This window comes from Harpia harpyja, chromosome Z (genome assembly GCF_026419915.1).
Source record: "Harpia harpyja isolate bHarHar1 chromosome Z, bHarHar1 primary haplotype, whole genome shotgun sequence".
NCBI classification, from domain to species: Eukaryota; Metazoa; Chordata; class Aves; order Accipitriformes; family Accipitridae; genus Harpia; species Harpia harpyja.
The window spans coordinates 108,139,165-108,157,314 of NC_068969.1; the positions used below are offsets into that span (position 1 = coordinate 108,139,165).

The 18,150-nt window shown below is 39.3% G+C and overlaps 1 protein-coding gene across 1 annotated transcript in view; it reads right to left on the reverse strand.

Annotated features, from left to right (window-relative positions):
* The window catches only part of CELF4 (CUGBP Elav-like family member 4), a 673,141-nt gene that overhangs the window by 566,519 nt on the left and 88,472 nt on the right, over positions 1-18,150 (reverse strand). The window contains exon 2 of the mRNA XM_052776636.1: positions 14,083-14,165. Within this exon, the coding sequence (XP_052632596.1) occupies positions 14,083-14,165 (83 nt within the window). The remainder of the gene's footprint in view (positions 1-14,082; positions 14,166-18,150) is intronic.

Here is an 18,150-nt window from a genome sequence, read left to right on the forward strand (position 1 = left end):
AATGTGAATGCTTCACCTTTTCCCTGTGCTCATTGATGCTAGAGTAACTTTGAGGAGCCTTGCTCCCTGCTAACCAGCTTCCCTTTCTGTGCCCTTTGGTGACATGTGGTGGAACATGATAGGCATCTTGTATTATGTCTTGGAGAGAAGCAGAGAAGAGAGAAGTGAGGAATACTTAATACAATGCAGAGGTTCAGTGCAGTGACAATAGTCTCTATTATTCTTGACATGACCCTAATAGAAGCATGGGGATGTTTGTAGGATGCCTCTTTTTATTGAAAAGTATATCTGACCCAAATTTTATTACAGATGTCAAATACAGTATAGACAAGTACAGCATGACTCTAAGAGAAATTCTCCTTTCTTTTTTTTTTTAAAAAAAAAAGAAAGCAATAGTAAGAATGTCACTCTTCCCTTATTTATTTTCAGGTCAATCATGAGAAAGAGAAAAGAGACAGCCCCTTTCTGAAAGGCAAGAATCATCCTGAGCCATCACCTTATATTGGAAGAAAGATTTTCCCTCCCAACAGTTATCATCCTTTGTCAGCATCACAGGAATGTCTAGGACACTGTAGTCAAAAGCAGGAGCTGTCACTGCTAAGCACTGTACACAAACACAGATGCATATGAAAGGAAAAATCCTACTCTGGAGAACTCTAAATGTCTACTAATCAAAGAGATAACAGCAGGGGGAGGTTAATTAGCTCCATTTTGTAGGTGGGATATCAAGGCAAAGGTGGGTTCATTGACTTCTGTCACATAGGCAAGTATTGAATCTAGATTTCTTAAATCCTGGTTCTGTTTCGGCCCTCAAAACCGCATTTAATCATAGGTATTTTCTCTCTACACTTTCTCACAGCCTCACTTTCCCATCTAAAGGAAGACAAAGGAGGCCAGTTTTGAGATAGATAACTGAGGAGCTGCCAACTTCTTAATGAAATCTGAGGTCAGCTACAGTAAACTCCCAGTCTGTATGCTTAGTCCCCTCTTGTTACAGCATGTCAAGACCCTATATATTCTTCTTAAAATCAATCAAGTCTAGTATTTTGCCTCAAGGATCCATACAAAAATCTTCACCACTTCAAAAAAATTCCTTAGTATTTCAGGTAAATTACCTAGTAATATCTGTAAAAATAGAGGGGAGGAGAAAATAAAGGAAGCACATGTGTAAACGTTGTCTTCAAATAGCCAAGATTCAGGTGAGTAGGAAACTTAATTGGGGTGGGCAGAAGAAAGCCAGTATCTGTTCTCTTCTTGGTTTGAATTAGGTAAGGCAGGGAATTTGTATCAGGGAAGCTCCATATGTCAAGCAAATGTCATGCCTGCCTGTTTGGGTTGATTTCTGCTTTACTGGCCCTTTCATTTGAACAAGAATTTTCTAACAGATCCAAAACCTCAGTCTCAAATAAATGCATGACCAAAACCACTGTGATCCCTCAAATGGAAAGGTCTTGAATTGACATTTTCTAGAGAAAATACTTTCATTAAAAAGAAAAAAAATCAAACATAAGGCCCTAGAAAGACTCTTATGCATTATCAAGCACACTGTCTAGGGTAGGACAAAAAGAAAAGAAAAAGAGAGAAAAAAAAATAAAGGAGGAGCCAGATCATGAGATGACGGAGACTAGTAGACCTCCGAGCCAAGACAGCAATGCTGTTTTCCTCTAGATATGCAGAATCAGTATATAAGCACAGCATTTGGGAAGCACAAGTATTGCATATTAGTGTTATCATTGCAAGTGTGAGGGAAACTGACCCAAGCACACTTAAGACTTCTTAAGGAGAAATCAGGGTTAGGAGTTTTATTTGCTTCAGTCAAAAGAGAAATGGTATGAACTGTTCATTCGGAAAATGTGCCTTTCCTTACAGGTTGAAAAGTAATTTTAGGATGGACAAACTGATATACGTGGTAACTCATACTCCAAGTTCAAAAGTGAATCCAGGTTTTCGCAACTGGATGAACTAGTGATTTTAAGTTTGCATGATAGATACTATGGACTTACTGGTTTAGGATTGCTGTATATCACTGACCTGGCCCCTGCTTCAGAAGCTAAACCCACTTACAGAAAAGCAGTTTTCTTTAAGTGGAACAAGAAGAAAATTGGAACACAGCTTCTATAAATCTGATAGTGGACAGAAAGAAAAGGAATGAGTGTGCAAGCAGATTAAAGTAGTTGTACATTGATGTGATCTGCAAATGGATGACTGCACAGTCACTATACACAAAATGAAGTTAGTTGCTAACTATTGCTTTAATCGTAATTTTATTGAAGCAAATACTCCATGACTAAAGTTTTTCTGGGGAGAAAAGACTCCAGCTGTCTTCCCCAAGTACCTGGGTTTTGATGAAATTTTTCTGGGGAGTTGTTTTGTTTGTGTGTGTGTGTGCGCATGCATGCACAGGCTACTTTCTAGAGGATGATAGAAAACAAATATTTTGAGGGAAAAAATTTTAAAAAGATAATTTTCTCTGATGGAATAAATGCTTCCATTTTTAAACTATTTTTTTAAACGCTGTTGAGTCCACCTGGTACAGATCTGATTTTATCCCAGTTGATTTAAGTGCTTAAAAAATGAAGTAAGGAAAAAAGGGGTCATTCACTTCGATTAAAAGGGCATTAGGCTAGATTTCAAAAAGCCACAGGGTAGCATATCATCTTAGACTAAGTTCAAGGTTAGAGCTGGTATTAAAAGGCAAAGCAAGTGAAATCAAGAGGGTTGCTGTTAAAGTTGGCTCTTATAATGGTGTCGGCTTCTGTTCAGAACTCTCTTGGCCTCTGGACAAGATACTGCAATTCAATAACAGCTAGCAGAGACTTTCTAGGACTCTCAAGGATGTTTCTGAGACATAAACGGGGAGACCTCCAGTGGCTCTGATCTGTATCATCAAGCCACCATGGATAGGTGCAAGACTTCAAGCAACATCTCAGAAGCAGTCCTGGCTGACTGGATGGGCTATGAATAACCATAATAACAACGATTATAAAGAGTGTTTGCACATCAGTGCGAAAGAATGAGGAGCAAAGAGGATAAATGTGACTCTTAATCTTCAGCTATCTGCATGGGAAAGTATGATTAATAACTACAGAGGCTTAACATAACCTCCTCGGATAACGAGTGAGGTGGCCTTCTCCAAGCCCTGATTATCCTCTTCTAATGGGCTTCATTTATTGTGTAAACTAATAACCAAGGCCTAAGCACTGCACACTCCAGGGTCTGCAGGAAAAACACTGGGCCCAAATGTGATTAAGGTGGTAAAGACTGCCCAGCAACACAGTGTGTTGCTTGAGCTTGGGGGGGGGACCAGGAGGAGGGAAAGAAAAGCAATGTATCCTGCAAAGAAATGAAGCAGAAAGTGGCAGAGATCTGCCTTTTAGTGTTGATCTGCTGGCATAAATCCTGTGCCTTTCAACTGGTATTGCTATGAGTTTTTGGCTGGAATTTGTGGAAAGCCAGAATACAGCCTCAAGGTACTAATACCAAGAAAGAGAGGCATTGGTAATGAGGGGATCTGATTGCAATGCTATCCAGAAAGTCAGCAGCATTGCCAGATCTGGAGAGTAACTTGAGTTGTCAGTCAGAGTTTCAGTGCTGGAGAGCAAAGAGGCACTCAAAGAAAGCTGGATTCCCCAAAGTGAACGAGTTCAACAACACAACCCTGGCCCAGGAAAAAAAAAAAAAAAAAAAAAAAAAAAAAAAGAATGACCTTCCAGCTCCCCTGGCTGTATCTCTAAAGTGCAAGCACAGCTGAAGGGAGGCAGCTTTACAGGGCATCTAAAGAAAGAGGCTAAGATTCTCATTTGAGCTGCACTGATGTAAAGAAGCTTAAACTCTGCAAGAGTCCACAGAGTTACTCTGAATTTACACCCAACAGACAAGAGTACAGAATGAGAGCTCCCCCTCACTTGGAAGCATATTTCTTAGCTGCACAATGAACATCACATTAGATTATCCAAACTGAAATAATTGTAAATACCCGATTTATCTGGACCCATTTGTGCTGTCTGCTTAATTGTTGCACTTCACTCAACAAGGACAATGAAATTAGTTTGGACAGGCTCACTTTAGAGGCATTACCACTGTGCTAAGGCAGCTTGGGTTCAGAGTGCTGATGGAAAAGGTTTAAGGCTCAATAGAATAAAATAAAAGAGAAACACATAGCAATATAGATAAATTTGGGACCTCCACTGGGACATGAGGTGCTGTCTTTGAAGGGTGCCACATCTGTATTTTACTCTTTGTAGTGTATCCACATTTGTAGAGCCTGTACTACAGTTTCCAGAAACCGTACAGAGACCCCCAAATATATGCATTTTCTCAGGATCCCCTCAGCAGCGATCTGCTTGTTGGATGCTAGTGACATGTTGTGCCCAGCTTCCCCAGGAGTGTCTTAGCCTCTGCCCTCCCAGGTGAAAATATGTGTAATATCAAGCAATGTGAAGGTTCAGTGGTAGAAAAAATAACAAGCTGGGAGCAGCAGGCTGCTACCACCAAAACAGGTAGCCTGCAAGGCTCACCCTCCCACACAGAGCCCCCACCTCCCTTCCCCTGTGCAGGATAAGCATGGGCACAGAAATCAACTCCTAGTCACTCCCCAGTTGCTCTAAGGAAGAACTGGCAAGAGAACACTGCATGAACAACCCTCTCCTGGCTGCTTTGTTTCTCTTGGGCAACATGAACATACACTGAAAAGCTCACATACACTAAGCCTCCTAATTTCAAGAAACATAAGATTTACAACAAGCCAACTATGATATCTATGTACGCGTAGTGTCACAAAACATGAAAAGGAACAGTAACCTAAGTCTCTCCCTTTGTCTGGAAAAAATACGTGATCTCCCAGGCAGAATTAGTTGGGAAGCACAGTGTTCCTCCTCAGCAGCTGTAATCTCAACTCATTTCACCAGGCAGGCATTACATGAACACAGGGTAATGTTTCCAGCAAATCTACAAAGGAGATAAGAGATGGCAAGGACAGATGTACAGAGTGAGATGGGATGGAGGAGAAAAGGAGAAAATGCTGTTTGGCCAGAAATGAGGAACTAGTGTGACTTTATTGAGAAAGGACACCACAAAGTAGTGCAAAAGACAGAAGCAATTTCTCAGATGGTTACCAAGGAAGATCTTGACAGTAAGTCAGCCATAAATAAAAAGACCCAGAATGCTATTCCATTGACCAAAGCTATAAATGAAATCAGAAACTCATGCCAGCATGTCTTATAAGTTACTTATTTACCATGCAAAGTCACTATAGTAGCATAGAAATGACTGAGCCATTCACAGAACAAGAGAAAAATAAATTCACTCCATCTGTTTGAAGGAGCAACCTGAGCTTGGAATGGATTAGTTATAGCTGGACAAGACTTGCTCTGCCAAAACCTGCCTACAAAGCCAGTGATCAAAACAGTAATTTTTTGCAACATGCCAAAGAAAACATGCACTAGAAAGTAGCAGAGGCGTTGAGGATTGTAATTTACCATACCTAAGGGGAAAGGAAAGGAACAACTTCATTCTAGCACCATAGGATTAATTTGGTGCTGAAAATGTATGCATATCAAGGTCAAAATATGGTACAGAACTCAAAGGATTTTGAAGGCACAGGTTTTTAAAAGGAATTGTATTTTAAAAAGATGATTTTTTTTTTTTTTTAAAGGGTGACATGGTGGGAAAGGGAGGGGAGAAAAAGTATGGGAAACAAGATATAAGAAGTTCCCATTAAAGAGAAAAATGGGAAATGCACATTTCTTCTTTGAAAAATAGGTTAGGCTTAATTTTGTCCTTGTACTTACAGAAACTAATCAGAGAGATTTGACATTGCTGGGAACCTGCCAAGTGCAGCAACTCGTACATGCAGTGCCACTGTAAGTCTCTCACTGCAGCTACTCAACAGAGCAAAGTCACTTCAGATACCTACTTGCCTGAACTGATAGTGCAATCTCATGGTCAGTCATTCCCCACTACTTTCTGCCTGCCAAAGTAAGAGCACAGCAGAAGTGAAGCACAGAAGCTAAATGGGTTAGATCATGTCAAGTCCTATCAAAAGTTATCCGTAAGTGGAGAGGTGGGACATCTTCTGCCACTCCCAAAAGCATTCCAGCTCAGCTAGTTCTTTAAAAGGCGTTCTTAACTTTAAGCACAGAATTAAGCTTAATCCACAAATCATGCTCTTAGACTATTTAATACAGGATACACAGCTTTTTTAAAAGATCTGCAGCCAGTGGCTAGATTTCACATGGCAAGGCTTGCAGTCTTGTCTACACTGCAACCGAAAGTCTGTTTTCAAAATCCGTAGATGTTCCTAACCTACATAGCGTAAGTAGCACTAACAGAAATAATGTTTCAGGCAAGATTCAAATCCTTATTGTATAATCACCCCCCAAGGAATTACAGTCATGGAATACAGTTGCTGCACAGCATTCAAGTCTGTGGTTTCGTGTTTTTGTTTCTATTATACATGTTATTTAAATTAAACTAGACCAAGACACACCTCTATGCGCTTCAATGATAATAATTTTGGTGGCAGACATACATACCTGATCTATCACTCTTGTCTATGGTCTTCAACCTTTGTAGTTTAAAAAAAAACCACCCAAACTACTTTTGTCTCACTGAGTATCTGAAGGATTTAAAGACATGTACACACTGCACAAAGAAACACAGGGCAGACAGCTTACCCCAATGTAAGCTATGAGTAGTCCAGCTGCCACTGGTAAACCTATAGTATAGGTGGGCATATTGCCAAAGGTGGAAGTCCAAATCATATAATTATACAGCATTTTCATCTAAGTGCTTTACTGAAAGCTTACATTATCCTTGCATTACAGATCACAATCAGCACATGCTTCTCCATTACTATATAGTGCAAATACGGGAAGTGGGTGTTTATGGAAAGGTTAGTCTATGAACAATGACCCCTGAACTAGGTAATGTCACACGGTATCATCCATGTGACTGGACAGATGACAAGTAAATTGACTGTTAAAGGGTACCTGTTCTTCTCTTCCTCTGTTCTGTGACTGAGGACATGGGATGAGAAATGGAGGTTTACTGTTTGCAAATTATTCCTGGGCATATCACATCACCACTTGAATCAGTAGGGTGATGCAACTAGAAACCCCAGTGTTTAGGGTTCGTTAGTATCTAATGGCTAACACTGTTGAAACACCAAGACACCAACCATCTTTCATTCCTGTAGTTTGGAGCTGGGACCTCTCTCTAGTAAAAAGCCCGTGGGAGCTACTGAATGGCCCAGCAGGTGTCAGGGATGCTCAGCGTTTTGTGAGATCAGATATTTGGATGCAAAGATTCTTGGTAGAAATATGTTTCCTCATTTAGAGCTATGGTACTGTTCACGATGACATCATTTCAGCAGTGACAAATATAGCTGAGTCTGCTCTTTCCTATGCCATATAAATCCGTTGACCTCAATCAGATCACTGCTGATTTACACTTGTGTAAATGAAGTCAGAATCAAACCCATGGCATTCACAAATGTAGGCCAGAGTAAGCATTACTCACAGACAAGAGACAACCCTTCAGAGGAAGGAAAAAAAGATCATTTTCATGCAAATATCCTTAATAATAAGGAACAAGAGATAGAAATAAGAGTATGAATGAAATGCAATCAAGAACTGCTCCGAGATCAGATTTGCTTCTAACTTTATGATGCTGCATCAGCTGCTCTTAAAGTAGCTTAAGCCCAAAATTTGACCTACCTGAAACTTGTTATATATAATTTTTCATCAGGGATCTGTGAGCTAACTCAATCCCTAGGCTTGGCTTTGAAGATAGCTGAAGGTGCTCAGCTACTTGCAGGATCTGAAAAGGTTTGATTGCTGTGTTCTGTGAAAATGGAAACTTTTTTTCTCCGAGATCCAGGTTTGCCCTCAAATCGTTACACATTATCTATTTATTTATGCATAAACAGTGGCATTATGGTTTGGAGAATAGGGGCCCTTTGATGGGAGGTAAGCTTGACTAGCCTATGGGAGTTTACTGCTATGCATATAAATGAGGCCATACATACAAATATGCAGAACAGACAAGTGAAAATATACAGCATCTCTTTAAAATGAAATACTTTGATTGCTCCAATCACAAGAAGTTGTAAAACTACCCTGAAGAATTAACAGCCTCAGTACATGCTAACTACATCCATCATAAATTCGTCTTTAGTTTCTGTTATCATATCACTGTCTCTTGGGACCCCCAGTCCTGTCATCATTTGCCCTTTATAATTTATTCAGCTTGTACTTGCCTGAATCCTTTCTACTTATCATTCATCTTTACAGTTGTACATAAAATTAGATTGATCCTCCTATGGCAGACACGTCAGAGAGAAAAGTTGTCATTGAATAACACATAAAGCAAATGAAGGTCCAGCAAAAGCTTTTGTTGAATAACTTGGAAATCATCCTTTGAGAGCCAAAAGGTGTCAAATTAGAAAGACAACACAATGCTACCTTAATAATTTTTTTTTTGCACACCATTTTTAATTGCCACCAAGTCTCAAACACAACTGAGAAGCCTTGTTCCCATTTTGCATATCAAGCCAAGCTTGGTTAGCCACCACAAATGTGATGAATACACCAGTCTCAGCTGAGATAACAGCATGCATCCAACACACTGGTTCTATCAGAATGCTTGCACTGTATCCTTTTCCTCCAAAGCTCTTTGGACTGGGTGGCACAGAGAGAGTTTACTTTGTATTCTAGAGGCTGCTGTATAGGGATACAGAAGCCAATCTTTAACTAGTGAAACGGAACTTTAATGTTTACCAAGCAGATAGGACCCAGGTGTTTCATCTCATCTGGTGAACAGAACAGCACTGTCAAACTACAGGGGTTTTTAGCAAATGGAAAGCGCATATAGTTTCCCTCCCTCTCTTGTCCCCTCCCTTCCCTAAAGCAAGATCCAAAAGTCCTTTTACTGGCTGGTCAGTCAGAAGGAGGAAACAAGGGGTTTTAAAAAACATAATAAATCTTTTTAACCATGACATTGACACCCAAAGATTTTAAAGCACTGAAGAATTTCTACAGGACTGGTTTTTGCAAGTCTCTTACCTCAAATCTGTTTTTATTCCTTTTCATCTTCATTTTTAACTTCAGAAAACAGACATGTTTCTCCCAAGGGAACAATTAAATGTGTTTTCTTTCAAAATCTAAAGGGCATGGTGAGCAGGCTGTGTGTTCAAGCAGGCTACTTTAATCAATGGAACCCATCCAGCCTGCCACTGCTGACCAAATTGCAATTTACATTGGCAGAGAAAACTTTTGAAATGGGAAGGTGTGGGAATATAATACCATTTTTGGCATAACAGTGTGCAGGCTGATACGTGGTTTAATGGTTTTCTAACAAGCTTTTGGAAAAAGCTTTGAAACATTAAAAAAAAAAGACAATAAGACTGTAAAATTACAGCAAGGTCTGCTTGAATAATGAAATCTATGCTATATGTGCAGAACTTCTGAAGTCCACATGACACTTATGTCTCATTTAAGACTTATTACAAGGATTCAAGATGGGCTAGATTTTGCAAGACACCCTTCTTCCCTCCCCTGGCATGCTCAGGTGTCTTTCCTCACATATACATATGAATTTGAGCCAGATAAGACCAATAACATTGAAAAACTGCTTTAATTTTTTTTTTTAACTAAGCATAACTTTAGTTGCATTAGAGAAGGGGTTTTTGTTTGTTTAAAACTGGGTTTAATATGAGTTTTATGAGCTCACCTGTCTTCTAATGTTACAGATGCATATTTTTGCATACGATGAATAAAACGGAATGCATTTTTTCTAGATGGCAGAAGAGACAAAGGATATCAGAACAGTTAGGAAGAAAACTAATTATGTTATGGACTGAGAAATTTAGCATACCAGTAGTACCACTCTCCCTTTCAAGAGGAACACATACAGTAAGAAAACCCAGTCTATTTCCCAGCCTGAATAAGCCCTGCAGATTGCTGAGGTTAACAGTTTCTTAGCTACTTAATTTCATAGTTATTCTTTGCAAGTCTTACAGGGAGGTTTTAACATTATGCAAAGAGGCAGTGCCTCCAACAAAGTATACATGGACTATTCATTCCCATTGCCTGAGAAAGCCACAAAGAACTAGAGGAAAAAAATGCCTCTGTGCTTATCATACATGAGCTCAGTTTATTTGTGCTATAAATAAAAGTAGATCTTGATAGTGTAATTACATTTCTCAGCATTATCCTCTGCCATTTGCTTCAGAAAGAAAAAAGAAAGGGGAGAAAAAGTTGCGTTCACTATAATTTGTAATCAAAATGACTACGCTTAAAACATAATTTTATTTCTCTGATTTCATTTCCTGTGGAGCTTTGTGGGGCAAATAGATAATATTATACTAAATCTGCAGGCAGATAATTCTCACATCCCCTGTGCTGTCATTGTCTAGATCACTTTTCCCCCCTCCCCATGCTTTCCCCAAGACCATGGGCTGTGGTTTTGATATTACATTATCATTGAGAGATATATTGGCATCAGAAATCCCAGGGGTAAATCAACTTTTACTTTCTCTACTTTCTCTCTCCTGCTCCCCCAAATTACTCTTCCTTGCCTAATTTGCTTTTTATAATGTTGGAGGAAAAAAAAAAAAGTGGTTTCCCACTATGAAGGATTAGCGCAGATTATGGTGAACAGTGTTAATTATAGGTAGGGAAAGAGAATAGTGCATCTCTCCAATCTGTTCTTGATTTCCCCCGTGCCTGGCTGGCTGGTAATAAGCCTCCTTTAATCTGGCAGTCCCCTTGGTGAAATCAGCACCACGGACAGCAATATTGATTGCTTCTGAGAAACCATCACAGCTGCTCAACCAAATTACCTTTGATATGTGACCTTTAATGTAATTACTGCAACATCAAAGCATTTCTATAAATTATTAAAGAACTAATATACTTCATCATCCAGCTACTCTATTATATGTAAAATAAACAATCACAAGTAAATGCTAGAATTTGAATTGTCCGACACTCGCAAAGCGCTTTTTATACATACATACACACCCTGCTACGTTAACCTTCTGTTTTAGGCAAGACAATTTCAAACTGTCCAAAACAGCCTAATTCATTTAGATGAAGAGGATCCAACTAATAATTTTATGTTTTACATTCCATTCTAGTTGCTTCAAAATATCTATCATGATTCCTTCCCGCCCCAAAACAAAGTGCTGTAAAGACTTTATTAATCAACACATACTTGCTTGGAAGTCTTTTGATTATTCCACAAGATGACTTTATGTCCCACATATAACATAGAAATATGTGAAACATATTTCTGTCATCTTACAAAGCACATCCAGAAAGTAATTACTGTAAAATATGTGCATGTAGCCACTCCACTAAAACCAAAGTGAAACATAGCTAAGAGGCAAGGCGTCTGAATCTGGACACAAACTCCTCATGACTCACTATTTCAATACATTAGCATTCATGTGCATATTATTAAAAATGACTCAATTCTGTGGTTTATAATACAAAGAACACAAACAGCAATATTGCAAGAGCAGGCAAATACACAGTTTACTGGGGGATGGGAAAGAAGTGTCTTGATTCAACGGCTCACCGTAGTACTATTTTCTTTTTTTCTGTACCAGCATTGTTAATTATTTTTGATACCTCCTCAGTAGCACTGTTTGTGTCACAGACAGTAGAGGGTCAAGAGAAGGTGTTATATATGTGTCATTTGTGAACTCATGTGGATGAGGACTTAGACCCCTGACCTTATGAGTGCTTTTTATTTTATGGTGATGAACTATGCTTGGTATTGTTGGTGCATGTTATCAAGAACAGTCAGGTAAGTCATAAATAATTCTCTGCTACTCACATAGGAACCATAAAACAGTATCCAGGCATAATAGTTTATCAAGAGGCAAGGCTGGTTTCCTTAAATAAACTACAGTGACATCATTCAGAAGATGAGTTCAGAAACTTGGCAGAAAGCTGTATGCAGAGGGTTTGCTGGTGGAAAGTAAACCTTTATCCTGAGACAAACAGAACTGGAAATGAAAGGGACGGGAGAAGTCAGTGCTCAGAACTCTCAAAAACCTCATTGCTATTTTAGACAGAGGATTCACTGTTCCAAATTCCATCAGATCCTGATGTGTCACCTCAAAGTGTAAAACAAAACAAAAAAGCCTTCTGAAGTCAGTGTGGTCAGTATGGGCTATATGTGATAGAAATGACGTAAACCAAGGAAGGAATGTTTTGCCTGTAGTCTAGAATCAGTCAGTATAACCTCTGAAGGAAGTCTTGATCTTAATGCAAAAGCCGGTTGAATTTTGTCACTGTCCAAAACAACCGTTTTGACTTCAAGAGTTTTGTGATTTAAAATCTCTAAAACGCAGACTGAGATTCAGAACTGTAGGCATATAAAGAAGTAATTAAAAAAAAAAAAAAAAGAAATCCTAAATTGCCACTTGCCCTCCCTCCCCAGCTCTGAGCCCTCAGTCTCACTGACCCACTGTCTTCTTGAAGATATTCCCATCATACAACTTCAGGATGAGATTTTAACCCCATAGAGTAGATATGAGTTCCATATGCAAGTGAGTGGTCTGGTTCCTAATGAAGAGAGCAAACAGTCTCAGTGAAAACAACTGGAATTCCAGTTAGTATCTTTTAAATACACAAACACCCTATTCATCACAAGCATATCTCTAGTTTTGATAAATACATATTTGATTTCAAGCATATTTCAGAAAATTTCAGGTAAAATGTTACCCAAAACATCCTTATTTGAAATATTTTCATTTATTGTACATCCAGTTCTATCATTCCAAGGAGAGAGAAGTAAAAAGAAAACAACACCGGGGGGGGGGGGGGGGAGGAAAAAAAAAAAAGAAAAACCTAAACACCAACAAGACTCAAGTTACTCTCAATCTGTGGCTAACGATTTTCTAGAAAAAAAAAATAATTCAGAGTGAGTTGTCAGCTGACAGAAATGTATTTTTAGGGAATGAAGTATGTATATATTTACATAAGGTATGGCCTTTAAAGCAAAGATAGATGTAGATGAGCAACTGCATGGGCATCTCCATACTGGCAAGGTGGCATAAAGATAGGTAAATAGACCCAGGATGATGGAAACAAGCAGAGCAGAATGAACACTTTCTTCAGCAACATAGAGCAACTGACGTGTCTTAGGTTTTGTGGAAAGGTAGGTTATGGGTACACAGGACTCAGTCAGTCAACAACAACTAATAAAGGCAGACTTTTGGATCAATTTCCTCTCTGTTTAGATGCAGCCTGGAACCCTCAGGATCCCACTCGTAATTACTTGATCACTGACTTTTGAGTCATTGTGAAACTAGCCCTATTCTAGCCACAGGAGTACTGCACTCGGCTGTTTCCAATCCATGTACCCTGGCTGAATCTAAATAGTGTCTCTCTCTCTCCCTCCTCCCGGTTACTGCTAAACTGGAAACCCATCCCAGCAGGGCAGGTCTTCCCCACATAATGCTGATTCTATTTTTAGTTCTGCTTGTGTTGTCTGAACCTTAGATCTTGCTCATGTGAATAATTTTCCTCATTATCTTGTGTTCGTCTCTCCTCTCTCTCTTTTCTCCTTGTCTCACCGCCTTTCCAATCTGCTACAGCTGCTTGAATACTAAAGTAACTGAGTCAAACCACTTTGTCATCAGGAATATGTTTTCATTCTGTGATAACTCAATAATGTGATTTGTTCCTTGATTTCTTGCTGCCACACCTTGCTTCAGAGAAGAAAAATAGTAAGAGGTAGCACCTGGTAAGCACTTCAAATATTTCATTGTAATAGTCAGAATCCTAAAACCTTTCCTCAGCTGAGTGAGGCTGGTAGAATCCAGCCCATAACCAGTTAATTACTGTTTTCCTGACTCCTGATAAGAGCAAAAAGCTTTTCATTTTGCGCCTGGAAACTGTTTGGGTGGGTTGGTGGTGTCTTCATTTTATTAGCACAATGCAAATAGTGAATCATCCAAGCAACCAGAGACATTATGCTCCAAACCCAAGATGAGAACTCCATATGTAACTCATTTTAGATTTAAAAAAAAAAAAAAAAAAAAAAAAAAAGTTAGCAATCTGGACTCACCCCTGGCAGTGTCTTCTGTTCATGCAGTGCACTCTGGGCCTTTAGAGCAGACTCCCTTTCGCAGTATGTTAGGAAGGCACAGCCTGTAAACAAAAAGCAAAACCTCAGTAAGAGCAGCGCTTCAGAGGGGATCTGTTTAAAATTGAGACATAGAGCAAACCACTTTCCCATCATCACCCCATTCCCTGTAAAACAATCATAAAAATCTCTCCTTAGTAGGTCAGTAGTAAAGAGTCAAGAAATGAAGCTATCATCACTTCCTCTGAGCCCTGGTGAAGAGTGAGCAACAGTGTGGCTATGAGTGTTTATTTTTGTTTGAATACATGCTTAAGTGTCAGATACAGACGGTTGTACAGGATTAGTGACCTCAATGAACCCACATAGTGGCAAGGTGGGGCATGAGCTCCCAATCCTGCTCCAGCAGCAGCACTGGGAACAAGCCCCTTACTGCCACATCACGCTGAAGGTCTCATGCCCTTCTTTTGTACCAAGTACTTCAAGTAAAGGGCATACAAGTACTTGGGACTTCCTACTGCAGAGGACTACGCCTATTGTTTAGCCTGACTTGCATCCACAAGTAGCCTCCCTGTTTGCATCACACCAGAAAGCCACCACCCTGCACTTGCTGCTGCAAGGGGTCATTGGCTTCCCTCCATGCATACAAAGACAATCACTGCAAAGCCCAAACAATCAATCCAAAACATCCATGTTGCTTTACAGATCATTAGAACTCCAGCGATGCTCCAATGGATCATGTCTTTGATTCTTCCAAAAAGTTGTCTTAACTACAAAGACTAAAGCCCTGTCATGGTAAGGCAGAGCAAAAACCCTGCTCTGCCTTCTGTCCCTACCTCCATGCTCACCTTCTGGTAAAACTGGTCAATGTTGCAATGTCTTACACCAGTTGTGTGCGTGTCTGATATGATCAGATTATTCCTTCTTACTGCAGTATACTGAAAACCTGCCAGTTCCTGCAGCAAAAGAAGTGCTTGTTATGCAGAGGACATTTTCTCTGAAGTTACTACAGAATGTCTGCAACCTTGCCAGCTCCTTGAAATGGAGGCATCATATCTTTCAAGGTTCAGGCAGCATGTCCATCAAACTGTAGGCATCTTCCAAGAGCAGCACAAGTACAGAGAGACTGCTGAAGAAACAAACATGTCCCATAACCTCATCTTGACCAACCCACCTACACCCCACGCATATAAAAAAAGTGTGCAACAGGTGAGTAAACAGTAGACTATGAACTTTTTTTCAGCTCTGATCACCACTGCGGTCTTTTTGTCCATACAGAGTTCACTGTTTTATCCAATTTGGTTCCTTAGACAATATTACAGAAGAAATATAAACTTGTTCTTTTCTTCTTTACAATGTTTTTAACAGATTAGTACGCACAAGAGACTAGGGAGATTTTTTTTCTATAAACACATATATATATATATTTTCTTAAAGACTGTCTTGTTGAAGTTACCCTACTCCTCTCACAATGAAGCCACAAGCTGGATGAACGTTCCAATTTGGCATGGAAAGAAAACCTATTTTTTGCCCTATTTCTTACCCTATATTGCTTTCTGAAGGTCCTGTTCCTTTCAGTTTATTCAAGGCAATTACATTTATTAAGTCTCAATAATTGAGACTCAGAAGCAGAAGTTGACAAGCAAGGAAGGAGACTGAACAACAGCAAAAGTTTGCATACTCTAATTGGAATTATTTGGATTTGTTCCCCTCTAACTTTAAATGGATGAGTTTTCAGTCAGTCTGCATCTACCAGAGAGGAGGAAAAAACTGTGGCAGAGAGTTTACAGCTAGGAGAAGTAATGGATTGAAAAGGATCCTTAAAAGTCACCCATAGCTTGATAATCAAAGGGGATACTATGCTTAAATTTAATTTGAGTGCTAAATCACAGGCTGAGAGCTCTCCGTTGACTAGACACAATAAGAAAGTCTTCCTTCAGTAGCAGACGTGGAGCAGCTGATACAGTCTAATTAGGCACATCATAGTGCACTGTTATAGAGATAAACTATGCAGTGTAAAGCTCCCATAATGATAGCTATATTTTTCTCCTCCTTGTGATGGCCATGATGACAGTTCAGGGTAACAATGTCCTGCAACTCCTACCATAGGACTGTAATTCAGACTGAGTAGACAGAAAACTACTCCTCTCTGAAGGAGCAGTTTCCTTCCAAGATCCACATAAAGTGTGTGGGGGGACAGGTTCTCATCAGGGAGAAACCTCTGTTAAGTCCTCTCCAGACATGTTTGTGGAAGTGGTAGAAGTACCAAATTCCCAGAAACACTACTTAGTAGAATGCATCCAAACATCACTGATTTCCCAAACAAGGTGTTAAGGACAGAAAGACTTTGAACAGAAAAGAAGAAATCTAGTCTCTCATATGGCCAGGCAAAGAAAACCCATATTTTTCAGGGACAAAAAAATGTTTTGTGGAGGTAATTCTTTTTCTCTTGCTCCTTAAAAATGTCATGCACATGAATTACACTCTATTCCACTATTGTGGGGGAAAAAGTAATTTATTTAGGAAAAATAATACCTCATTTATTTTAAGTAAATCCTGGTAAGAAGTTCCACCCCTGCAATGGCCAGCTGGAATAAAGTAGAGCTTAATGTTCATAATAGGCCTTAAACTTGAACTTCAAAAGGCTAGTTCATGGGTTTCTTTGTCTTGCCTTTACTTATTACAAGACCACTCTAAAAGGCACAAAGCCAGCATCAGCCATCAGCTAGAATATTATTTTTCAAAAACATGAACATGTGGCTTGTCATAAAACAATACATATCTATTATTCCATCCTGAAAAAATTTCCCCATTTCAGCTCCTTGTGCATTAGGACAAAAGGCAGCAAGATTTCTTGCCCCTCCCGCCCCCTTCCTTAGGAACATCAAAATACTTGATCTATTCTTTGTTTTGTGATGCTTAAAGGAATTACAACTGTATCACCTCTTTCAGGTGTTACTTTTCTTAGGCTAAATCTTCCAATGTGCATCCATATGACCCCTCCAAAGGATTCTTCCTTCCTAGAGAACGTTGCTTAAAGAACAGAACACTGAACACTCAGGTTAACACTACAGGATACAACACCCTAAAAAACTGAGTCTTGAAATAATGTCATATGAAGCAGCTATTAGGGGTTTTACAGAGAAAAGTCAAGCTGGTGAAAAAAGTTATTTTTTCCACTTTGATTTCCAAGATGGAAAACAATTTCAGAATAATAAATTTTCCCCACTGAAAATTTTGATTGTGTACAGAACCACTTATTTCACTGGAAAAAAAAAAAAACCCAACAAAAACCCCCCAGCATTTTGATAGTAAACTCTTAAGTAGCTCAACTTAACAGTTCACTTGCCGTGAGCTGTTTGGACTGGATGTGAATCTGATTTCTGGGTGAAAGGCTTCATATTCCATTACAAATCATTTGCACCATCCAGCTCCCTGGAATGGCCTGTGTTCAACAGTATAACGAATATTTCTGAACACATCTCAAGGAAAGATAGAGCGAAGGCTATGCATTATTTCTGTTGTTTACTTGCATGGGTGATAATGACTGAGTGAGTACAATGCTTGGGAATTATATCTGAATTTGAACAAAAAAAATCTAATTGACTAATTATTGATAATGAAGGACTTGCTCCTAGCTGTTCCTAGTTTCAATTCCATTTGTCTCAAACATGCCAAGTTTTCCAGACATATGTCAATCAGCTAAAAGATGCTTTGTTTGGATTGTGTCTTTCCAGCTGTTCATTTGCTACCAGTGGACAGCTCTTTGGGCTACCACATAAACATCTGGAAACTCCCAGCTGGCAATTAACTCTCAACCTATTGAACTGCAGTCTCTTGGAAGCATGAGGACATATCAAGTGGTCTCCTGGGAAACAAGGTTGTTAAAGAGAAGGGGGAAACAAAAACAAGAGCTTGAGATGAAGAAAAAAAAAAAATAAAAGCTCTATTTTAATTTTACCTCCGGGGAATTCAATAACATAAATAATAATTGCATGGAATACAGATGGATAATGATCACACTTACAGCAACTTCAACCCCACAGTAAGCCT